The sequence below is a fragment of the Callithrix jacchus genome, chromosome 3 (genome assembly GCF_049354715.1).
Source record: "Callithrix jacchus isolate 240 chromosome 3, calJac240_pri, whole genome shotgun sequence".
NCBI classification, from domain to species: domain Eukaryota; kingdom Metazoa; phylum Chordata; class Mammalia; order Primates; family Cebidae; genus Callithrix; species Callithrix jacchus.
Genome location: NC_133504.1, coordinates 45,856,263 through 45,882,880, shown reverse-complemented (window position 1 = coordinate 45,882,880; position 26,618 = coordinate 45,856,263). Strand labels below are relative to the sequence as shown.

General features: G+C 35.0%; 1 protein-coding gene across 5 annotated transcripts in view; it reads right to left on the bottom strand.

The window, feature by feature from the left end:
- The window catches only part of LRBA (LPS responsive beige-like anchor protein), a 772,728-nt gene that overhangs the window by 644,203 nt on the left and 101,907 nt on the right, over positions 1 to 26,618 (bottom strand). For all 5 annotated transcript variants that reach the window (XM_017970205.4, XM_035294467.3, XM_008992610.5 and 2 more), the window contains 8 exons: positions 21,491 to 21,688; positions 21,166 to 21,299; positions 18,578 to 18,686; positions 18,127 to 18,279; positions 12,262 to 12,430; positions 9,987 to 10,066; positions 8,622 to 8,684; positions 6,314 to 6,411 (listed from right to left, as the gene is read on the bottom strand). In XM_017970205.4, coding sequence (XP_017825694.2) covers positions 6,314 to 6,411; positions 8,622 to 8,684; positions 9,987 to 10,066; positions 12,262 to 12,430; positions 18,127 to 18,279; positions 18,578 to 18,686; positions 21,166 to 21,299; positions 21,491 to 21,688 — 1,004 coding nt within the window. The remainder of the gene's footprint in view (positions 1 to 6,313; positions 6,412 to 8,621; positions 8,685 to 9,986; positions 10,067 to 12,261; positions 12,431 to 18,126; positions 18,280 to 18,577; positions 18,687 to 21,165; positions 21,300 to 21,490; positions 21,689 to 26,618) is intronic.

The following is a 26,618-nucleotide window of genomic DNA, read 5'->3' as shown; positions in this document are numbered from 1 at the left end:
AAAGGACCAAAACTCCTCACAGCAAGGGAACAAAGCTGGACAGAGAATGCCTGTGACGAAATGACGGAATTAGACTTCATAAGGTGGGTAATGAGAAACTTCTGTGAGCTAAAAGAACATGTTTCAAATCAATGCAAAAAAACTAAGAACCTTGAAAAAAGATTTGAAAAAAGATTCGAGGAAATGATAACAAGAATGGATAACTTAGAGAGGAATATGAATGAATTGAAGAAGCTGAAAAACACAACACGAGAACTTCACGAAGCATGCACAAGTTTCAACAGCCAAATGGACCAAGCAGAAGAAAGAATATCAGAAATCGAAAATCAACTCAATGAAATAAAATGAGAAACCAAGATTAGAGAAAAAAACGCAAAAAGGAATGAACAAAGGCTCCAAGAAATGTGGGAATATGTGAAGAGACCGAACCTACGTTTGATAGGTGTACGAGAAGGGGAAGAAGAGAATGAATCCAAGCTGGAAAATACTCTTCAGGATATTATGCAGGAAAATTTCCCCCACGTAGCAAGACAGGCCAACACTCAAATGCAGGAAATACAGAGAACACCACAAAGATATTCCGCAAGAAGAGCAACCCCAAGGCACATAATCGTCAGATTCAACAGGGTTGAAATGAAGGAGAAAATACTAAGGGCAGCCAGAGAGAAAGGTCGGGTCACCCACAAAGGGAAGCCCATCAGACTCACAGCAGATCTCTCAGCAGAAACTCTACAAGCCAGAAGAGAGTGCGGGCCAATATTCAACATCCTTAAGGAAAAGAACTTTCAACCCAGAATTTCACATCCAGCCAAACTGAGCTTCATAAGTGAAGGAAAAATAAAATCCTTTGCGAACAAGCAAGTACTCAGAGATTTTGTCACCACCAGGCCTGCTTTACAAGAGCTCCTGAAAGAGGCACTAAACGTAGAAAGGAACAACCAGTACCAGCCATTCCAGAAACACACTAAATGCTAAAGAACATCAACAAAATGAAGAATCTACATCAACTAATGGGCAAAACAGCCAGCTAGCACCAAAATGACAGGATCAAATTCACACATAAAAATATTAACCCTAAATGTAAATGGGCTATATTCACCAATCAAAAGACACAGACTGGCAAATTAAATAAAAAGCCAAAACCCATCAGTTTGCTATATCAAGGAAACCCTTCTCACATGCAAGGATACACAAAGGCTCAAAATGAAGGAATGGAGGAAGATTTACCAAGCAAATGGAAAGCAAAAGAAAAGCAGGAGTTGCAATTCTAGTCTCTCATAAATTGACTTTAAAGCAACAAAGATCAAAAGAGACAAAAAAGGACATTACATAATGGTAAAAGGATCGATACAACAAGAAGAGCTAATAATCCTAAATATATAATGGACCCAATACAGGAGCACCCAGATATATAAGGCAAGTTCTTAATGACTTACAAAGAGACTTAGACTCCGATACAATAATAGTGGGAGACTTTAACACACCACTGTCAATATTAGACAGATCAACCAGACAGAAAATTAACAAGGATATCCAGGGCTTGAACTCAGACCTGGAACAAGAAAACCTGATAGACATTTACAGAACTCTCCACCACAAATCCACAGAATATACATTCTTCTCACCTCCAAATCACACCTGCTCTAAAACTGACCACATAATTGGAAGTAAAGCACTCCTCAGCAAATGCAAAACAACTGAAATCATAACAAACAGCCTCTCAGACCATAGTGCAATCAAGTTAGAACTCACAATTCAGAAACTAACCCAGAATCGCACAGCTTCATGGAAACTGAACAACTGGCTCTTGAATGTTGACTGGATAAACAATGAAATGAAGGCAGAAATAAAGAAGTTCTTCAAAACCAACGAGAACGAAGACATGAAATGCCAGAATCTCAGGGACACATTTAAAGCAGTCTCTACAGGAAAATAGATAGCAATAAGTGGCCATATGACAAGAGTGGAGAGATCAAAAATTGACACCCTATCATCAAAATTGAAAGAGCTAGAGGAGCAAGATCAAAAAAACCCAAAACCTAGCAGAAGACAAGAAATAAGTGACATCAGAGCAGAACTGAAGGTGATAGAGACACGAAAGACCCTTCAAAAAATCAATAAATCCAAGAGTGGGTTTTTTCAAAAACAGACAAACCTCTGGCCAGATTGATAAAAAAGAAAAGATAGAATAACCAAATAGATGCAATGAAAAACAATAAACGGGAAATCACCACAGATTCCACAGAAATTCAAACCATCATCAGAGAATATTACAAACAACTCTATGCACATAAACTAGTAAACCTGGAAGAAATGGATAAATTCCTAGACACTTGTGTCCTCCCAGGCCTAAACAAGGAGGAAGCTGAAACTATGAATAGACCAATAACAAGGTCTGAAGTTGAGGCAGCAATGAAGAGCCTGCCACACAAAAAAAAGCCCGGGTCCAGATGGGTTCACAGCCGAATTCTACCAGGCACACAAAGAGGAACTGTTACCATTCCTTCTGAAACTATTGCAAATAATCCAAAAAGAGGGAATCCTTCCCAAATCATTTTATGTGACAAACATCATCCTGATACCAAAACCCGGCAGAGACCCAACAAGAAAAGAAAACTTCAGGCCAATATCCATGATGAACATAGATGCAAAAATCTTCAATAAAATACTGGCAAGCCGATTGCAACAGCACATCAAAAAGCTTATCCACCACGATCAAGTAGGATTCATCCTGGTGACGCAAGGCTGGTTCAACATACGCAAGTCTATAAACGTAATTTACCACATAACCAGAACCAAAAACAAAAACCACATGATTATCTCAGTTGATGCAGAGAAGGCCTTTGACAAAATTCAACAGCGCTTTATGCTAAAAAACCCTCAATAAACTCGGTATTGATGGAACATATCTCAAAATAATAAAAGCTATTTATGACAAATCAACAGCCAATATCATACTGAATGGGCAAAAACTGGAAGCATTCCCTTTGAAATCCGGCACTAGACAAGGATGCCCTCTCTCATCACTCCTATTCAATATAGTACTGGAATTTCTGATCTTGTCAGAGCAATCAGGCAAGAAAAAGAAATAAAGGGTATTCAAACAGGAAAGAAGGAAGCCAAAACTGTCTCTATTTGCAGATGACATGATAGTATATCTAGAAGACCCCGTCGTCTCAGCCCAAAAACTCCTGAAACTGATAAGCAACTTCAGCAAAGGCTCAGGATACAAAATCAATGTGCAAAAATCACAAGCATTCCTATACACCAATAACAGACTTAAAGAGAGCAAAATCAAGAACGAACTGTCATTCACAATTGCTACAAAGAGAATAAAATACCTAAATACAATTAACAAGGAACGTAAAGGACCTCTTCAAGGAGAACTACAAACCACTGCTCAACGATATAAGAGAGGACACAAACAGATGGAGAAACATTCCATGTTCATGCTTAGGAAGAATCAATATCGTGAAAATAACCATACTGCCCAAAGTAATTTACAGACTCAACGCTATCCCCATCAAGCTACCAATGACCTTCTTTGCAGAACTAGAAAAAACTACCTTAAACTTCATATGGAACCAAAAGAGAGCCCGCATAGCCAAGTCAATTCTAAGCAAAAAGAACACAGCAGGGGGCATCACACTACCGGACTTCAAACTATACTACAAGGCTACAGTAATCAAAACAGCGTGGTACTGGTACCAAAACAGAGATATAGACCAATGGAACAGAATAGACGCATTGGAGGCAACACAACATATCTACAACCATACAATCTTTGATAAACCTGACAAAAACAAGCAACGGGGAAAGGATTTCTGTTTAACAAATGGTGCTGGGAAAACTGGTTAGCCATGTGCAGAAAGCAGAAACTGGACCCCTTCCTGACACCTTACACTAAAATTAACTCCAGATGGATTAAAGACTTAAACATAAGACCTGGCACCATAAAAACCCTAGAAGAAAATCTAGGCAAAACCATTCAGGACATAGGAGTAGGTAAGGACTTCATGACCAGAAAACCAAAAGCATTGGCAACAAAAGCCAAAATAGACAAATGGGACCAAATCAAACTCCACAGCTTCTGCATGGCAAAAGAAACAGTCATTAGAGTAGATTGGCAACCAACAGAATGGGAAAAAATTTTTGCAGTCTACCCATCTGACAAAGGGCTGATATCCAGAATTTACAAAGAACTCAAACAGATTTACAGGAAAAAAACAAACAAGCCCATTCAAAAGTGGGCAAAGGATATGAACAGACACTTTATAAAAGAAGACATACATGAGGCCCACAAACATATGAAAAAATCCTCATCATCACTGGTCATTAGAGAAATGCAAATCAAAACTACATTGAGATACCATCTCACACCAGTTAGAATGGTGATCATTAAAAAATCTGGAGACAACAGATGCTGGAGAGGATGTGGAGAAAGAGGAACACTTTTACACTGTTGGCGAGAGTGTAAATTAGTTCAACCATTGTGGAAGACTGTGTGACGATTCTGATTCCTCAAGGACCTAGAAATAGAAATCCCATTTGACCCAGCAATCCTATTACTGAGTATATATCCAAAGGATTATAACAGTTACACTATAAGGATACATGCACACGAATGTTCACTGCAGCACTGTTTACAATAGCAAAGACCTGGAACCAACCCAAATGCCCATCGATGATAGACTGCACAGGGAAAATGTGGCACATATACACCATGGAATAGTATGCGGCCATCAAAAACAATGAGTTCGTGTCCTTTGTAAGGACATGGATGAACCTGGAAACCATCATTCTCAGCAAACTGACACAAGAACAGAAAATCAAACACTGCCTGTTCTCACTCATAGGCGGGTGTTGAACAATGAGAACACATGGACACAGGGAGGGTAGCATCACACACTGGGGTCTGTTGGGGGCAAATAGGGGAGGGACAGCAGGAGGTGGGCAGCTGGGGAGAGATAGCCTGGGGAGAAATGCCAGATATAGTTGAAGGAGAGGACGGCAGCAAATCACACTGCCATGTGTGTAGCTATGCAACAATCTTGCATGTTCTCCACATGTACCCCCAAACCTAAAATGCAATAGAAAAAAATTTAAAAAGATATCAAATAATGGATCTGTAATAGAAGATTAATGTGCATTTGAGCCTAGGAGTTCGAGACCATGGGCAACATACTACAATCTCATCTCTACAAAAAAATTTTAAAAATAAGCTGGGCATGGTGGCACATGCCTATATTCCCAGCTACTCAGGAGACTGAGGAAAGCGGATCCCTTGAGCCCCAGGAGGTCAAGGCTGCAGTGATCCACGATTTTACCACTTCACTCCAGTCTGGGTGACAAAGTGAGACCTGTCTCAAAAACAGACAAACAAAAATCTCTGTGTGAATTTATTGTAACTCGATAATTAAATTAGTTTCTGAAGCTCATCATTCAGCAAACTAGTCGCTAAACTTTTGTTGCCAATTTTTGATTAAATAAAAGATTTTAAACTTTTTTATATGTAAAATAAAGGTATTCTACTTTTGTTGTTGATGATTGTTATGGACCAAATGTTTGCATACACCCAAAGTTCATATGTTAAAGCCCTATCATTAGTATTTGGAGATGGAGCCTCTAAGGAAGTAATTAAGGTTAAATGCGATCATAAGAGAGGGTCCCTAATCCAATAGGAATCATGTCGTTGTATGAAGAGACACCAGAAAGCTCACTCATGCACTCTTTCTCTCTCTGCTATGAGAACTCAGCAAAGAAGAAGATGTAGGCAACTCAAGAGGAGAGTCTTCACCAAATACCAACCCCACTGGCACCGTGAACTTGGATTTCCCATCTCCAGAACTGTGAGAAACAAATTTGTGATGTGTAAGCCATTCAATCTACGGTATTCAATTATGGCAGCCTAAGACACTAATACCATGCTGAGTCAGAAGTGGGAGGTGGAGGAAGTGATATTTTAAAGGGAGGATAGAGAGCTTATCTTGGATTACAACTGAACACTATTTAATACTATTCTAGGACCTAAAGATAATTCTTCTAAAGAAGTCAACAATATAGTAGCTCTATAATAGCATTCACTATACAAAATACTGAAATCATTTATCCGTCCTCAAAAATTAAATAGTAACAAATAGTGACACTGCCCCTATAAATATTCATTGAAAACATGATTATAAATGGTCTTAAATCTGAACTCATTTCATGCTACAAACTCATTTCATATGTAAGTTTAAATAATAGTTTTCATATTTAAGAAGCTTTCAAATATTTTCAAACTAATAAAAACTCTTGATATATTAACTCTTACCGTAGCCCGTTCCTTTGGTCAAAAGCAGGAATCATAGAGTTAGGGTGTTCTGACATTAATGCAACAAGCAGCTGTAGGACATCCATTAGATTGTCATCCTATAATCATTTTAGAAAATTTTTTTTAAAAATGAGGGAAAAACAACTTAGTTGAAAGCTGAATACTTCTGAAATAGAAATTTCAACATTAGAAATATAAGTAGACATTATCTGTGATATATACCTATTTTTAATAAATTGTGTTCTTTAATTGCACACATTCACCTCCATAACTCAAAATATACATAAAATAGCAAAACAACTTCTTTTTAGGGGGAAAAACAGAGTATCTCTGTCTCACTCAGGCTGAAGTGCAATGGTGTGATCTCAGCTCACTGTAACCTCTGCCTCCCAGGTTCAAGCAATTCTCATGTCTCAGCCTCCCTACTAGCTGGGACTACAGGTGTGTGCCACCACATTTTTGTATTTTTGGTAAAGACAAGGTTTCACCATTTTGGCCAGGATGGTCTCGAACTCTTTGCCTTAAGTGATTTGCCCATCTCGGCCTCCCAAAGGAGGGATTACAGGTTGAGCCACCATACCTGGCCTAAAAGCAATTTCTTAATCAAAGAAATAAAATACCTTTTCATGATATATTGAATGAAGATTTTGTAAAACATAATCTATAGAAACAGTATATCCAGCAGGAATTTATTTAAGGAAGGCTTATATATCAAGAAATTGTGGGGAGGGGTTATTCTTTATTACAGAAAAATATATTAGAGCTTCTAAAATGCTAACTGAATGTTTCAAATCTGGTGGTGGTTGTAGGGGCAAGATATTATGTATCATTTCTTAAACTTATTTGACCTGGAATATTTTATTTACTGTGCCTCTCAAGATACTAATTCTAAAAGAACACTTTGTGAGAAATGATAATTGGATAGTTTTCATATATATTATTATCTGTCGTCAACTATAAAGATAACCAATAAACATTGACTTCATCAACATACTACTAATATGTGGTAGTATTTGATAACAGTTACAGAATAGCAGCACAGAAATATATGAGTCCTAGACCCCGAAAAATTCTTCAGGTAAAACCTTCACTATCTTTGTGGCATATGCTAGTATGTATGCATATCATTAGAGCCAATTTAGATAATACTGACCCAAAAAGGAAAAGTCAAACAGTTAACAGAGTTTAGTTAACTTGATTGCCCTGATTCTATTTTTCCTTCACTGCTTTGGAATTTTTGCTGTGGAAGCCACTTGTATATCTAATTTGCAGTAAGTTAAACAGATGATCTCAAGCTAGCACACTGAATCTTTAGAAGTGTTATTTGGAGGACCTGAAACTTTGCCAACAATAAGGAATCACTGTGACTTCCAGTTTACCTCATATAAAGTACTTTATTTAGTCCCTTAGGGTTAATAAAAACAAAATCACATATATAGATCACTATGAAATTCACCTGAAAACTCTTCAAATATTATATTTGGTCAGAAAAATCTAAAAATAGAATTGCCTATTCAAGAAGAAAAAAATATCATAATCATTAATGATTTGGAGTCAAAATTACTCAATCACAAAATTTAAGCCATTCTTTTATTCTGGAATTAACAAAGAGATAATTAACATTATCCTAAATTTAAAAATTAAGGCACTACTCTATACTAAAATATATTTATTAATTCACAAGAGATTAATTATAATATAGAAGTGAAAATTATCATTTAAAATGCTATATTCATCAATTCCTAACTTTTACTAATTATAGGTAAAAACCTAACTAAAAATAGATTATTTAGTTAGATTGCAACTGACATATATTATGTTTTCCTGGTGCTAAAAAATAAGGACAAAAACAGTTATTTCTACCTATTCAATTTTCAACCTCCCTTTCAAACACATTTTAAATCCCACTATAAATGAGCTGGTTAATTTAATATTTGAACATGTAAAGTCAGTGTGAAGATTGTGTTATGAATTTTTAAAACCCAATCATTTTCAGTCATTTTTGTAATCTATTTTTTCATTTGGTACACTGGTTACTGGAAATATACTGAAAGTATACTTTGGTATACTTTACTATTAATTCAGTGAACTCTGTTAGTACTTTTTAAAGCCTTTCATGATTATTCTCAAGATCCATCTTGTGATAATAAAGGATATTTAAATGAAGGTTGCTAAGCTTTAGTTCCTAGACACATTTATTCCCCATTAAAGCTATATAATTACAGAAGATTTTTTTTTAATTTTTACTTTTAAAAAGGTCTCGTGGTTTCAAAAAATAAAATTTCAAAAGATAGAATTCAAATATTACCTCATGTATAGTCAGTAGGTAATTAAGAATGGCCTGTAATTCATCTTCCTTTACTCCAGAATCCTTCAAAAACATAATACATAATATCTTATGTTTACATATGAAAAAATGTTTAAAGAGAAATTATACACATAGATTTGTCAAGTTGGTCAGCTAGTATAAATATATAATATAATAGAGAATCTAAATTTAAATCAAAAATTTAGGGAAGTACTAAAGACATCAGTATTCCAGACAATGCAGAGGTCAAAAGATATTTAACATCAGCTTCCTGCTTTCAACACCTTATACAATATGATAGCCTACTTACTTAAAGCTACAGAATCCAGAAGTCAGCAAAAATAATAACGATAAACTAAAAAGTAATATCCACACCTACTACTCCTCTAACTACAGAAGACACCTTTTTGACTGAAATTAAATGTGGAGAATAAAATGAACAGTTTCTGAAATTATCAAGTTAAAGTGTCAAGTACCTAAAAATTGAACAGTAATCTCACTGGGGGAGGGTGGGGGGAACACTGCACTTTTAAACACGAATTCAGTATGAAAAATTTCAACCTACTCTATCAGTATATTAATCAATAAAAAATCTTCCATCAAAAAAAAAAAAAAAGAAACAAATCTGAAAACAAGAAGTACGCACCAGGAGCAAGCAACAAAACAGAGACGATTCAAAGGATGCTTTTTTTAAATAAATGGAAATAAGTTATCTGAATCTGAAAAGTATACTAAAAACTACGTTCATTTGCCATAATCTGATGTGACAACTAATAAAGCATTATAAAATCATATAGGAAAATACTGAAAAAAATATTGGTCACAAGTACATTTATATATTGCTATCTTATAAAACTAAAATGCCTTCTTTAGAGTATTAATTTTACTTTACCTGTAATAAAATAGAAACGGACAAAATGTGACCACTTCTAAAGGCTCATACACCTACCTGGTACATGTACACAGAAATATTATTTCTTAAAATCTGAATGTCAATTACAAGGAGCCCGATAAAAATGAAACCTCCTTTAGGAGTTTTGTTGACTACTGTATTGCCAATGCAAAGAACAGTGCCAAATACTAACAGAAACACAGTAAAATATTTGCTGAATGAATCAACACACTTGAGCTACTAAAGAACTTTATATAACATAAAATACAACTACCAATCCCCAATTCTGCAACAATTTATATCCATATAGGCTACAAAAAAGAACCAAAACAAACATGGAAACATCTTTCAAAGTATTTTCCTATGTGTAACCAGAGTAACCAAGCAAAGGATAAATAAACCAAGATTGTATTTCATCTTAAATTATAAGCTACAATACACAGTATGCTATGGGATAAGCAATGTGAACTTACCTTCATCACTAATTGCTTAATGAACATCAACAAGAATGCTCGTAGAGAAAGTATTTCTTTTTGATTAGGTCGTGGTCCATCTTTTAAAAAAAATATACACATACACATTTAGTATATGAAAAATATACACTCAACGCTGTCAAAATATAAAATTCTTATTCCCAAGAGTTTTTCCATTTGTTTGTAGGAAACATAAAGGTCAGTCCCCTAAAGAATGATCTCTCTTTTATGCCTCTAGAAAGATAAGTGTTCAATCTTACATGCATCGTATACACAATATTTCAAACATACAAAACAGGTTATGTTGAAACTACAAGGAAGAAGTTTGTACTTTGAATAGGTGAAAGAATGTCCAAAACATAAAAATGAGGTAACAAATAAACACTAATAATACACTTATTTTAAGACTGAGAATGTAAGGTAACAAATGTTTAAAAGAAAAAAAACAAAGGAAAATCTAAATTTTCAACATTATTATTATATGGGAATTCAGTATGACATTTCTTCTACTGTTATCAATATATAGGCTAATAGAAAAATCTGAAAAAGAATCCCTCACCACATGGTATCATTCATGAAGAAGGGAAACATTATGCTGACTGCCTCTGACACCTCCTTCTCTGCTTAGAAAAGTCCTTGGGCACACATGGCTTACATTAAATTAATTTTCATGTCTCAAACATTTAATTTCCAAGTACAAAGCTTTTGAAACCAAATACTCATTGTTCTAAGATCCTAAGTTAGTGACCTGTTTGCCTCATATATTTTATAATTTTCTCCCAATAATCACTATTTACAGTCTAAGAACAGATAGTTCTTAGACCACCAAAGCATAGGACCACCATGACCTTGAACAGATCAATGAAAATATGAAGAAAATTGTTTAAAATTTGTTCCATATGATTCCTAAACCAAAAAAAAAAAACAGGCTAGAGTTAGAATAGGATCACAAAATTTGTCCAGTTCTCTCATTTGAAGAATGAGACTTTCCCAAGGTCACTAATCAATTATGAAAGGCAGGCGAGAATACAAAACTAGCACCTAGTACAGAACATGATACACAGCACCATGAAATAGTCATCAGAAAATTCTGACCAGGTCTAGATCTGCCAGAACCATGCCAGCTTAAAAAGTTCATAGCTTACTGAATTATAGATACCAGATTCTCTGAGACTAAACCAAGCTTATTTTGAAAGTGATGTAAAAAGCTGTATGCAAATATGACAAACTTTGTAAATCGCAAACAACCAAAGCCTCTTACTACAATCAGAATGCATGTTATTTGACTCCCCAGCATCTATTTCTTAATTTCACACAACAGCCCTTAATTTTTACCAAGTAACTGAAGTCATCTTCACTCTCAGACCAGGTCTTTCAAGGTACAGGATGCCTCCATTTCTAAGCAATCAGAACAATTCTAACCACAGAAACGGACACATGATATAATCAAAGCCAATGAGCAACAAAGAGACTAAAAGAGACTTTCACTGGAAATATTTTATATAGGCAGATGCTCTTACACTGGATTTAAGTAATTATGGATGTGAAAGTGGACTGGCTGCTTGCTACTACAAAGCGGGAGAATATGTAAAAACAGCCAGTGCAGAAGAACTGGTAAATGCAGCAAGACAAATTTGGTCCTATGGCTATATTCTGAATATCTACACCAAGTTGTATCTGAAACTGCCAGTTTATACAAGCTGATTACCTCCCTTTTTGTTGTAAGCCAATTCCAAGGAGATTGCAATAATTACAAGCAAAACAGCCACTATATGTCAAATGTTCCATTTGACCCCTTAACATGAACTTCTGGACATGATGAGTAAATATTACCCTTTCAGCTAGTTAGTCTTCATTATGTAAGAAAATAATTACTAACATTTTGTAATTTAATTATATCTTTAAGAGAAGCAGATATATCCGAAAACACCATTTTCAACGAATCTCATTGTGATAATCAATCTCAGCATCAATTACTAAAAACTAATTAAGAATTTCTTAGCATTTTCAGTGCCTTACAACAACCATCCTAGTAATATTTGTTCCCCAAACAACTCATACCAGCACAAGTATTATTCTTCCATACAAGCAGCAAATTATTAACCTCTAGAAACGACAATGATATTAACATTATCAATGAGATTAAAATAAATTTTGCCATAATGGAATATAGAGAAACTGCCCAAATAATATGATAGTACTGGTTAAAACAAAAAGAAAAATTAAATACTGATTTGCAGTTGTGTAAAGTAATATACAGACAGAAATGATATACCTAATCCTTTTGGGGTGATACCACTTCGATCCTGAGGATTCACTGCCCAATAGTAGTACTTCAGGGTGTGCATGATGAGAAGCACTGTTCCAACTCTCCGTATGGTATTATATATGTTTACTGTGCCAATGAATTCCGTGGACAGATAAGTATAGAGCATTAACTGAACCTACAGAATAAAAATGAAGAACTTAGAGAACCCCACCAGCATAGTTTCTGTTTTCAGTAACACTTTCAGGCTGTTTTATTTTCACCACACTTCTTCCAAAAAGTAAGATGCTGAGCCTGATAATAATATCCATATTAGATAATACATACCCACTGACACATGAGCACATGCACACACACTCCTTATAAAACCAAGCCAAGTAATTTCTTCTTTTATAGCAATATTATAAAGTAAACACCATCAAATATATAAATTTTTTGCTGCATTATTCCATGGAAATAATTTTGTGATTCCTATTTAGCAACCAGCAATTATTCCTGAGCATGAGTAATTTCTTTGTAACAGACTTATTACTTATGCTATCTATGTATAGTTGTTTGAAAACGCTAAAATTTCTTTCAAATGTAACATTTGCAGAAAATCAGAAGCTGAAATGACTCAAAAGAAACAAAAAAGGTAGTAGCAATTCAAAAGGAAAAAGTAGAAATAAACCAAAAGAAAGAAAAATCATAGAAAAAATTACAGAGTTTACCTTGAGGAATATTAGGAAAAAATAGAAATAAACCAAAAGAAAGAAAAATCATTAAAAAAAATACAGAGTTTACCTTGATAAATATTAGAAAAACAGAATTCAATTACAGTAGCTCATTACAAGAAACATTCCAATCTAGCATTTTCATCATAACATTATAATCTCTCAACATGTATAACATGTCCCTCAGTTAGGAAAGGATTCTACTAATCTCACTGATAAGTACATAGTCTAAAAAATACATAAGAAGTTGTATATGTTTATATTAACTTCAAAATATCAGCTCTTCATATGTAAGAGAAAGAAATAATGCATGTGCTACCCCATGACTTCACATTTCTTCTTAACAAAAAACTGGCCCATCACAGTGGTTCATGCCTGTAATTTCAGCACATTAGGAGGCTGAGGCGGGCAGATCACTTGAAGTCAGGAGTTTAAAACCAGCCTGGCCAACATCATGAAACTTCATCTCTACCAAAAAACACAAAAATTAGCCAGGCGTGGTGATGCACGCCTGTAGTCCCAGGTACTCAGGAGGCTGAGGCAGGAACCCAGGAAGCCGAAATTGCAGTAAGCCAAGATAGCACCACTGCACTCCAGCCTGGACGACAGAATGAGACCCTGCCTCGAAAAAAAAAATATATACATATATTTTTTTTTTCAGTAAAATTATGGGTCTCAAACTCATCAACTATACTTCATTACTTACAGCAGCAAAAATAATGACAGCTTTTGTTCTACTCTCATGTTGAAATCAAGAATTTTTCATTTTATTGTAGTGGGTATATTTTATAAGCTGAACAACTTTAAGTACAGGATATATATTCTTCCCTTGACCATAGACCAAACTACTGATCATTTATAATTGAACGATGAGGGCATTTTCCTTTTCAACCCTGCAAGATACCTCTGTCACCTAGGGGATTTCTCTAGAGAGTAAAAACTAGGTATCTATCTTCCAGGTGCCCTACAAATAAACAATCAAGGCTAAATGAATTAGAGTGTCAATGAATAAATCCTACATGGTAAAAAGTGGCAGGTTGTGAATCACTTAAAAGTGGGGCTTGAAAGATGACTGCAATTCACAAAACTATATACACATACACACACACACACACTCTGTGATCTAGTGATTTGCTGCAAAATGTTATTTTGATGTAGCTATTGCTGTTCAAATTGATAGGCCCAATCTGATTGTCATTGAGGCAATAACATGGCTCAAATTCTTAACCATGTTATTTCAGTCCCTAAGAAAATATTTAAATCTAACTATATGCACAACACTGTATTATGGAAATACAATGGCACATATACTGCCCCTAAGTAGCTGAAACACAGTGGCGAAGATTAAAGAAAAAAAATACAAGCAAAACAAATCAAAGATAATAAATATGCCTATCAAAACATGAAAAAAGTCATGAAGCAATGTGTAATTGACATAGAGCTAGGAAATACTAATTCAAAGGACAGATAAATTATCACAGAATAAACTGAAATAGTGAAGAAAAGCTTCACTAATAAAGTAGGTATTAAGGTAGGCTTTGAAGATGAGTAGTAGAATAGACAGAATACAAGGGGAAATTTCAAGCAAGAAAAATGATGGTTGAAATAGTTTGCCCTAGAATTAGAACAACAGTTCTCAATCTTGACTGCACATTAACATAATTGGAAAACATGTTTTTTTAATACTGATGCCAGAATGCCATCCCAGTGAGGCAGGAGAATAGGAACTGGAGGAAGGGAACCTAAGGACTTCCTAGAACTAAATCAAATCGAATGCTTCAGCTATGACAGGAAACATCCGCTCCATTTACATAGGGCATACACCAAGTAAATGACTTTGTAACTTTACTTCACCCTCTTCATGTACATAGGGCAAACACCAAGCAACCAATGGAAACCTCTAGAGGGTATTTAAATCCCAGAAAATTCTGTAACAGGGGTCTTGGGCCTCTATGCTCAGGCCTGCTCCCACACTGTGGAGTGTACTTTCATTTGAAATACATTTCTGCTTTGCTGCTTCATTCTTTCCTCGCTTTGTGCATTTTGTCCAATTCTTTGTTCAAGACACCATGAACCTGGACACCCTCCACCGGGAACACCAGACTGATAAAATCAGAATCTGCAGTGGAAGTGGTGAAATTCTATTTTTGTTTGTTTTTAAAAAGATACCCCAACTGATTCTATCGGCAGTAAAGACTGAGAACCACCACTCTACGGAAACCTTTTGGTACCTCCCTATCCAGAGGATATTTCCATTTTTAAGCTAGAAAATCTAGAGATAAGAATTTACATGAAGGCTTAATGCTAGATAAAGGACTACTGAGAGCAATGGGAAACTATCAAAACTTCTGGGGCTAAGAAATGATGAGAGTCATATGTTAAGAACATATTGGGGTTGGGCATGGTGGCTAAACCCTATAATCCCAACACTTTGTGGGACTGAGAGAGGAGGATGGCTTGAGACTGGAAGTTCAAGACCAGCCTAGACAAAAAAGTAAGACCCCAGTCTCTACAAAAAATGTAAAAAGTTAGCTGGGAATGGTGGTGCACACTTGCAGTATTAGCTACTCAGGAGGCTGAGGCAGGAGGACTGATTGAGCCCAGGAGTTCAAGATTGCACTGAGCCATGGCCTTGCCACTGCACTCTACCCTGGATGACAGAACAAGACTGTCTCAAACAAAATAAAAGAACATGTTGCAATTCTGGTAGAATAGTGATTATTTACACAAAGAAATGGAAAACTAGAGAAAGTCAGTCTATTGAGAATGATACCGTGGTAAAAGAAAACTGATCAGAGGCCAGGATTGATGGCTCACATCTGTGATTGCAGCACTCTGGGGGGCTGAGTGAGGCAGGTGGATCACTTGACCCCAGGAGTTCAAGACCAGCCTGGGCAACATGGCAAAACATCATCTCTACAAAAAATACAAAAATTAGCTGGGTGTGATGGTACACACCTACAGTCCCAACTACTCAGGAGGAGCCAGGGAGGTGGAGTTTGCAGTGAGCTGAGATCACACCACTGCCCTCTAGCCTTGGTGACACAGTGAGACCCTTTGTCAAAAAAAAAAGAAAACAGAATTTAATAGCAACATATAGGGATGACTGAAAGACCTCAAGATTACTCATATGCTAATTATGAATAAACCTTGCCTCATTCACTCATTATATACTCTAATAGCCATACAAATTGTGTGTTAACATCTGTCTTTCCCACTAGACCTAAATTCTATGAGCGCAAGAATCAAGTCTATCTTGTTCATCAACCGTATCCACAGTGTCCACCATAAAGTAGTCACTCAACAAATACCTGCTGAGTAAACAAAGGACCATGGTAGTCAAGAAAATTCATCTCTCCTCCTAGGTCATTAAAAAGATGGTCTCTGAGCAGAGCTAAGATAAATGGAAATTATAAATCGCTGGTAGCTCCCTTTTCTAAAAGCAAAGCTTTTCACATCGACATAACCAGACCTTCACCTTTTAACCAGAGGTGGATTGACCCTGAAGCTGATAAAGCTTAAACTTTATGACCACTGATCTATAAATGCTTCTTCCAAGACCCTAAACCTAATTTTGTATGCATTATATTGTACTCTTCTTCTTAAAAAGTTTCCCACGTGATAAACATTTAACCTTCAAGTCAAACAAAATTTGGATCTGCCCTTTTTTATTACTGTCTTTATAACAAAATAAAAGCAGACAAAACCCCTTGTAGATACATAAAGCAGATGGCTACAACAGCAGAAAATGTTAATATTATCGACTCATTGCAAATTCTAAAACGGAAATTAAGAAAAGTTATTAAAAAGTAGAAGAAATAGGGTATAACAATACTAGGAAACTAAGAAAATCTTAAGATGAGTTTTTTTAATTCCCCTCCAACTAAGCATCTAATAAGAGGCTTTCTGACCACATCAAAAGAGACACAAAGCCTTACAAATATGCTGATTAGTAAGACAAAAAAGTGTCTAGTAAAAGGTTTTAAAAGTAACTTGAAACAATCCTCAAGAAGAAATAAGACTGAGGGTCATGGAAGAAAATGAGGTCAAATTCGACCTGGAGATAAAATGCTACAACTTCCAGCTGCCTCCTTTGATTATTTCCAAATGGCAATCAGAGTCAGCAGCTGTTTTTCTCTTTAACATATGAAAAGACCAGCTGAAAATAAGATATTAAGACTCTAGAAAAGCAAAAAAAAAAAAAGTCTGCAGACATTTCTGACAACTAGAATAAGTACGAGTTATTCCAACTTAATCAATGATATACACTGCAAGTGGACCAAAAGACAGAAGGGGAGAGAGGAAAACAGTGGACTTGAAATAATACAACTTCTAACAAAAATTGCACGTAAGATGGATAAAACTGTTCAATTTAATAAAATGTTCTGTTTCAAGTCATGCTTAATAGTGCCACTACTGAATTTTTAGGACAATTTATTACGACATTAAGATTTATTAAATATGTTGTTCACACACCTTACCACAAATTCATTTACATTCACATAGAACTAATTGGTTTGTTTTTACAAAACTGAAAAAAATTGTACTAATGTTTTTATAATTTGAATTAACGTGAAACGAAAATGATTACATGAGACTAGTATACCATGCCTTCAAGGAAAAAGTGACATTTCAGTGGTACCTGTAAGAATGAAATTCAGTAGTTCATCACGTTGGAAGGCAAAAGTGTGAAGTAAAAAAGAGAGAGAGCAGGAGCAGGGTGAGTTCTTAAGAAACAGAAAAAAAAGAAAAAATATATATGCATATTTACAATAGAACAAAGCCACAGTTACTAGGAAACATTAATAATTACATTAAAATGATCTAACTTTGATTTATATTTAGTAAATAAAGTCTCAAAAATTTATTTCATTTAATTTCAGAAAATAAAGATTATACCTATATCTTTTAAAATAATGACATTGTTTACAAAGAATATATTCTTTGTATATATTCATATATATGTATATACACACACACAGATTTGCAATTTTTCCCAAAAAGCAAAAAAGGATGCTTAGTCAAAAAAAAGCAATCCACTTAAATCTTGCATAATAGTACATTAAAAAAAAAAAAAAGAAAAGCCTCTTAATTTTCACTCTTCTCAAGCACAAAAATAGCAAAGATAGTAAAACAATATCAATATATAGCTATATATTACCTTGGCTGGGGTATGAATCCATATGGCAGGATTAAGAAGAATGTGATCACACAATTGCTTGAGCAGGGGCATTCCATTTTGCAGATTACTCAGATATTTTGAAAATGCAAGGCAAAGTTCAAGTACTGCTCTGCTAACATGAGATTTGGAAGACTGCAAAAAAAGTAGTTCAAATGTTACTACAAATTCAGGTCAAAGTAAGTGAATTACAGGCTATTCCTACCAGGAAAAAGTTGGCCCACAAATTATGCTCAAAGTTAAAGATGCCATGAAGCTCACTATTACATTTGTTTAATAGAAGAATGGAGGCAACAACAAAATGTTATTTTACTTTAGGTAATTTTCTTCAACCAAGGAAATATTCTTGCAGACAGAATTCCTTAGCCAGTTAGAGAACAAATGTATGGCCTGTAAATTAAGAATCAAATACACAAAATATTTCATACTTTACCTTTTCAAGGCTATATCCTATTACCAAGAAGCCCTTACAGGCAAGCATCTGCTCCTGCATAGCGATTGAGTTCTTCAACAACTCCATGATAAAAGCCAGCAAGGTTGAACTAGAATTTTTAAAAAGGCAATGATTAAAAAAATATTTTATTTTTAAAATTTAGGCTAGATAGAGGTAACCCTTCCATTCACCTTAATTAAAATTCTCTATTTCAAAGAAATTGACATTCCACTAAAACTGCTTCCAACACTGCATCAGAACTAGATTTTTAATGTAGGATTAGGAGTTACTCAAATATTTATTTCATATACTTTATCCCAAACATATTAATAGATGAATAACTCAGAAACAATGACAAATATGCATGATACAGAGAAAAATAAGCAATCTCCAAAAACAAGCAATAACAAATACTTAATAAAAATATAGTAAGGCCTTAAAGAATAGATATAACTTAGATAAGCAAGTATATTTAACCTTGAAGAGTCAGGGGTCAAAAGGTGGGAAAAGACAGTACAGCAAACAGAATAAGGTATAAATCCTCAAAATGTGTTAGAGCTCCAGACTGGCCTAGTAAGAATAGAGCAGAGGGCACATGAAGAGAAAGTTAACTTGGAGACAAACTTGAGATTCTTGAACACTAAGAAGTTTGTTCAGTATCCCAACAACAAAACTGTATTTCTCCAGTCAGTCTTGAACACTTTTAAAACTGAATAGGGGCTACAACCATGCTCTACTACCCACAATTTTTAAAGATCCCCAGAAGGGAAAGGAATAAGGTCAGTTGTTACTGCCTTCTTGGAAAGAAGTCCCACCCACCCCCAAAAAAGAGAGAGAAAGCCTGAGCAGCAGCCCATCTCCTCCACATCAGTGCTTTCACTGTCAGCAATTCCAATAAAGGGGGAAGGAGGAAGGGAGGGGGAAGGGAAGGAGGGAAAGGGACAGGGAAAGGGGAAAGAGAAGGAAAGGGGGAGAAAGGGAAGGGAGGGAGAGAGGGAGGCAGGCAGGCAAAAGAGAGGGAAGGGGAGGGAGAAGGGAAAGAAGGGAAAGGGGAAGGGAAGGGAAGGGTGAAGGGAAGAAGGAAGGAGAGGAATGGGGAAGAGAAGGAAGGGGGAAAGGAAGGGGAAGAAAAGAGAAGGGGGGAAGAAGGGGGAAGGGAGAAGGGAAAAAGAAACGGAGGAAGGGAAGGGACAAAGAAAGGGAGAAAGGGAAGGAGGAAAACTAAGTAAGCCCTGCTAAAACAGGGTACAAAATAATTCTATAAAGTATTAATATGTCAAGGTTAATTTAATTTTAATATTTTGAAATATAAGTTGACAAATACTAGATTTGATAACTTTTTCCTTAAAAAAAAAAACACAAAAACATTGTCTAAAAATAATCAGGACAAAACTATTCCATCATTAACTATACACATTGGTGGTAGACATCAAGCTATGTATAAAAGCAAAAATCAAAGGGAGAATTTCTGAATGAGAGAATGTAAAAGTCATTTAAATTTCTTAAGTAACAAAACAATAATTTCACTACAAATGAAACAATAATTTCACTATATATAGTTTCACTAGAATATATAGACATGAGAAATGTAGACATCCTTTCCCACATTTTATGACTTACCCTAGTATTTATATGCTTTTGTCTTTTTTAGACTCAGAACTACAATGCAAGAGACAAAATGTGCTAAATGTACAATCTCATTGTGCCTGTTTGCCATTCCTATATCCTCTTTTGAGAACTGTCTATTCGTACCTCTTGCTTATTCTTAAATCAGATTGTTATAATAGATTTTTTTTCTACACAGTTGTGTGAGCTCTTTATATATTCTGGTTATTAATCCCTTGTTAGGTGGATAGTTTGCAAATATTTTCTCCCATTCTGTTGGTTATCATTTCAATTTGCTGATTGTTTCCTTTGCTGTACAGAAGGTTTTTAACTTGATGTGATCTCATGCATGTGTCAATTTTTGGTTTGCTTGCCTGTGCTTGCAAATCAAAGATTGCAAGAAATCTTTGCCCAGTCCAATGTCCTGGAGAGTTTCCTCAATCTTTTTTTTTTTTTAGTAGTTTCATAATTTGAGGTCTTAAAGTGAAAATTGATTACATTAAAAAAAAAAAAGGCTGATTCACCTCAGACGACACTATTAAAAATTTTGGCTTCCAATTACATAAATGCAATCAATAACAAATAATTATAATATGAAAAGCTAAGTTCAATAAATCATTATCAAATAATTTAAAATATTTCAAAAATTAAAAATTTCTTATTGCATTGAGTTACAGGTATTAAAAAATTTTTTTAATTTAGACAAAAAAAGTATTTATTTTGAGTAACCTATTATTGCCATTTGTAACGTTATTCTAAAACCACTTTACCACGTTTCTTACAGCTTCCATATTTCCTACCAATAAACAAGAACTTAAATTAATACTGACATAATTAACATGGACTTATAATAGTTTATAGTTCACAAGTTTCTTTACATTATTTTGAATCTACAAAGAACCTAAATGACAAAATATTGTATAGTTCAACAGTAATGAAAATAACCATCACAGCAAATGAAAGAAACAAATAAAGCCACTCACCAGATAGTCAAATCAACCTCATCAGACAAATATTGCTTGTAATCCAACTGTGCAAAAAGTGGAAATAGTACTTGTACGCCTCCAATTGAATGCATAGCACTCTGAATGGAATGTGTTAAAACTGCCTTCACATCCTTGTAAGATCAAAAACACAATAAAGAGTTCAATGATTTCTTTTCCAAAACAATTAAAAATAAGGCAAAACAGTAAATGAAGAAACAGTAAAATGTGACATTCCATGTGTTTAACAGAAGCTACCAAATACATCTCAATAACACATCAAAAATTACCATTAAAAATGTTCTTAAAAGATCACAGTTAGTACCTGGAGCATAAGTGCATGTGGTGAATGAACAAAAATTGAAGAGTTGTCCTTAGGGGATGACTCAAGGCAAAGCTGGGCATCTGTAGCCCGTGGATTGTACGTGAATGCAATGGCACTAGAAAGTTTGCCATCATACAATAAAAGTTTGTGATGCTCAGCAAGGAAAAGGTCACTTTCTGCTTTGAATTTAAATGTACCCTAAGAATTAAAAAGAAAACAGTTAAATAGTATGCCACAGAAAGAGAATTTAAGTACAAATCAACCCAGGTGCCAAACTTTAAGGAGACAGACCATTAATAATCTTTTAAAAGTATCATATGAGAGGATTTCTCTTTTTTACTTCTAAAATTGGCTGAATTTTATTTTAAAGATGTATGTAATGGAAATCAAGACAACTTGACATTAAAACCTTACCTTAAAAATGTAAAAGTGACCAACAGATCACATTTTATCTTTTTTTCCTTATATTCTGTCTTTTTTTTTTAATTGTGGTCAAAAACATATAACATACAACTTAGCATCTTAAGCATTTTTAAGTGTATAATTGAGGAACGAACGTTAACTATATTTATATTGTTAAAAAACAAATCTCTAGAACTCTTACATCTTGCAAAACTGAAACTATAGCCATTTAACAACTCCCCATTTCCTGCTCCCCACCAGCCCCTGACAATCACAATTTTTCTTTCTGTTTCTATGAGTTGGTGACTCTTTTAGATACCTTATATAAACGGAATTATACAGTATATGTCTTTTTGTGACCAAAGCATTTCACTTAGCAGAGTGTTTTCATAGCTCATCTATGTTTTAGCTGATGACAGGATTTGTTTTTTTAAGGTTGAATAATGGTCCTGTATGTGTAGGTGTGTGTCTGTCACATTTTTTTTATCCATTCATCTACTAATGGACATCTGTGTTACTCCTTTCTCTTCGTTATTGAGAATAAGAACATGGGTGGTCAAATATCTCCATGGGTGGTCAATTATCTTTTGTGTGCAAATATGTCTCCATGATCCTCTTTTCAATTATTTTGTATCCCATAAGTGAGATTACTGAATCACATGGAAGTTCTATTTGTAACTTTTTGTGGAACCTCTATATTGTTGTCCATAGCAGCTGCACCATTTTTCATTTCTATCAACAGTGCATAAAGATACCAATTTCTTCACATTCTCACCAACACTTGTTATTATGTTTTCTTTTTTTAAGTAGTCATCCTAAAAGGTGAAGTGATAGTTCACTGTAATTTAAATTAGCATATTTCTAATAACTTTTCATATGTTCTTTGAGCATCTTTTCTGGATTTCAAAACTTATTACAAGGCTATGTAAACATATGAAAAATAGCCATATGTTCATTGGCTATTTTTATATCTTCTTTAAAGAAATGTCAACTCTTTCATGCATTTAATTGTTTTGCTGTTGTTCTTTTTGAGTCATAGAATTCAGATATTCTAGATATTAATCCCTTAGCAGATATATGATTGCTAAATATTTACTCTCACTCTGTAGGTTACCTCTCCACTCTGCTGGGTATTTCCTTTGATTCGCAGAACTTTGTAACTTTGACATCGTCTTATTACTTGTCTGTTTTCACTTTGGTTGCCTGTGCTTTTGGTGTCACAATCAAGAAATCACTGCCAAATTCAATGTCATAAAGCTTCTTCATTTTGGTTTTTTTTTTTTTTTTTTTTGTGATGGAGTCTTGCCCTGTCACTCAAGCTGGAGTACAATGGCACAATCTCAGCTCACTGCAACCTTCGCCTCCTGGGTTCAAACGATTCTCCTATCTCAGCCTTCCAAGTAGCTGGAATTACAGGTGCCTGCCACCATGCCCAGCTAATTTTTTTGTATTTTTAGTAGGGACGGTGTTTCACCATGCTGGCGAGGCTGGTCTCAAACTCCTGATCTCATGATCCGCCAACATCAGCCTCCCGCACCTGGCCTCTTTTAGGAGTTTTATAGTTTTACATTTTACTTTTAGGTCTTTAATCTATTTTCAGCTCATTTTTGTATATAATATACATGAATTAAGTATAAAACTCTTTTTTTAATCTGGATATCCAGTTTTCCCAAAATCATGTGTTTAACACACTGTCCTTTCCCCAATACATGGCCTTGCCTCATTTGTCAAAGATCATTTGACCATATATGCAAAAGTTTATTTCTGGACATTCTGTTTTGTTTCATTGTCCTATGTGTCTAAGCAAGTCTAACAATGTTTTCATTATGTATTATAGCCTTGTAATAAGTTTTGAAATCCAGAAGTGTAAAGCCTGCAACTTTGTTCTCCTTTGTAATATTGTTTTGGCTACTGAGAGTCCCTTGAGATTCCATGATAATTTTAGAATTGTTTTTCTATTTTTAAAAAAATGCCATTGGGATTTTGAGAAGAACTGCACTGAATCTGTAGATTGCTTTAGGTAGTATAGATTTTTAACATATTAAATCTTCCACAACATGAACAAGGAATGTCTTTACATTTATTTGGGTCTCTTGAATTTTGTCAGCAACACTTTCTACTTTTCAGTGTACAACTCTTTTGCCTCCTTGGTAGAGTCAGGGTAGAGTTCTTTTGCCACCTGGGTTGAGTTTATTTCTAAGTATTTTATCCTTTTTTGATGGTATTGTAAAAGGAATTATTTTTGTACTTTTCAAACTGTTCAGTTACCACATAGAAACACAACTGATTTGTGTGTATTGATTTTGTGCCCTGCAACTCTGCTGAATTCATTTACTAGTCCGAACAGTTTTTGGTGAAATCTTTATGATTTTTTAGATATAAGGTCATGCCATATGCAAACAAACCATTTTACTTCTTCCCTTCCAACTTAAATGCTTTTTATTTCTTTTTCTTGCCTAATTGCTCTAACTGGATTTCCCAATACTGTGTTGAACAGAAAAGGAAAGAAGAGGCATTCTTGCTTTGTTCCTGATTTTAGAGGTAAAATTGTCAGTTTTTCACTGTTCAGTATGGTGTTATTCATGGGCTTTTCATATATAATATTTTATTATGTTGAGGTAGTTTCCTTCTATTCACAGATTGCTGAGTGTTTTGGGTTCTTTTTAATATTAATAATGTTGGGCAGCCCCCTGGCACCAAGCGGCCTGAAAATGCCCCAGCCCAGAAGCTAATATCAAGTACTGAATTCTGTCAAATGCTTTTTCTGCATCAGTTGATATACGATCATAAGGTTTTTGTAATTCACTGTTAACATGGTACATTGCATTGGCTGATTTTCATGTGGAACCATCCTTGCATTCCAGAAAGAAATCTTAATTTGACATTGTATATAATTCTTTTAATGTGCTGTTAAATTCAGTTTCTTAGTATTTTATTGGGGATTTTTCCATCAATATTCATAAGGGATATTGGTCTAAGCTTTCTTTCTTACATCCCCTTCTTTCTTACATCTGGCTTTGGTATCAGGGTAATACTGGCCTCATAAAATCAGTTTGGTAATGTTCCCTCCTCATAAAACGTTTGTAAGTTTGAGAAGAATTGGTGTTAATTCTCCTTTAAATGACTGATAGCATTCTCCAGGAAAGCCATCTACTCCTCGGCTTTCTTGGTTGTAAAATTTTTTATTATTGATTCAATCTCCTTATTAGCTATAGGTCTTTTCAGATTTTTAAAAATTTATTCTTGATTCAGTCTCAGTAGATTGTATGTTTCTAGAAAATTATCCATTCATTCTAAATTATTCAATTTGTTGGCATACTTTTCATAGTATTCTCTTATAATCCTATTTCTGTGGCATGTTATAATGCCTCCTCCTTAATTTCTGATTTTACTTATTTATGTACTCTTCTTTTTTCCTTAGTCTATGTAAGAATTTGTCAATTTTGTTGATGTTTAAAAAAGCAACAACAACAACTCTTAGTTTCACTGATTTTTTTCCCACTGCTTTACTTTTTTCTATTCCAGGGGTCTCCAACCAGGTACATGACCTGTTAGGAACCACAGCAAGAAGTGAGCAGTAAGCAAGTGAGCAAAGCTTCATCTGTATTTATAGCCACTGCCCATCACTCACATTACTGTCTGAGCTCCACCTCCTGTCAGATCAATGGCAGCATTAGATTTTTATAGGACAGTGAACCCTATTGTGAACTGCACATGCAACAGACCTAGATTGTGCGCTCCTTATGAGAATCTAATACCTGATAATCTATCAGTCTCCTACCACCCCAGGATGAGACCGTCTGGTTGCAGAAAAACAAACTCAGGGCTCCCATTGATTCTACGTTATGGTGAGCTGCATAATTATTTCACTTTATCCTACAATGTAATAATAATAGAAACAAAGTGCACAATAAATGTAATGCACTTGAATCATCCCCAAACCATCACCACTGCGCCCCCACCACCCATGGTCCATGGAAAAACTGTCTTCCATGGAACTGGTCCCTGAGACAAAAAAGGCTAGAGACTGCTGCTCTATTTCATTTATTTCTGCTCAGATTTTTATCATTTCCTTCCCTATGCTAACATTGACTTTATTTGTTCTTTTTCCACTTCTACACTGTATAAATTTAGTTGTTGATTTGAGTTCTTTATTCTTTTATAAATTATCATCACTATAATCTTCTCTCTTAGAACTGAGGTCACTGAATCCCATAAGTTTTAGTATACTGAGTTTACATTTTGATATGTCTCAAGATTATTTCCTAAATTTCCTTATGATTTATCCTTTGACCCAATGGCTGTTTTAAATGTGTTGTTTAATTTCTAAATGTTGGTGGACTTTTCAGTTTTTCTTTGGCAACTGGTTTCTGGTTTCATTTTACTGTGGTCAAAAAAGATACCTGGTATAATTTCAGTCTTAACTTCATTGATACTTGTTTTGTCATATAACATGTGTCTATCCTGGAGAATGTTCCATGTGTGCTTAAGAAGAATGCAGGCCAGGCGCAGTGGCTCATACCTGTAATCCCAGCACTTTGGGAGGCCAAAACAGGCAGATTAGCTGAGGTCAGGAGTTTGAGACCAGCCTTACCAAAATGGCAAAACCTTGTCTCAATTAAAATTACAAAATTAGCCGAGTGTGGTGACACATGCCTGTAAGCCCAGCTACTTGGGAGGCTGCGGCAGGAGAAACACTTGAACCCAGAAGGCAGAGGTTGCATGA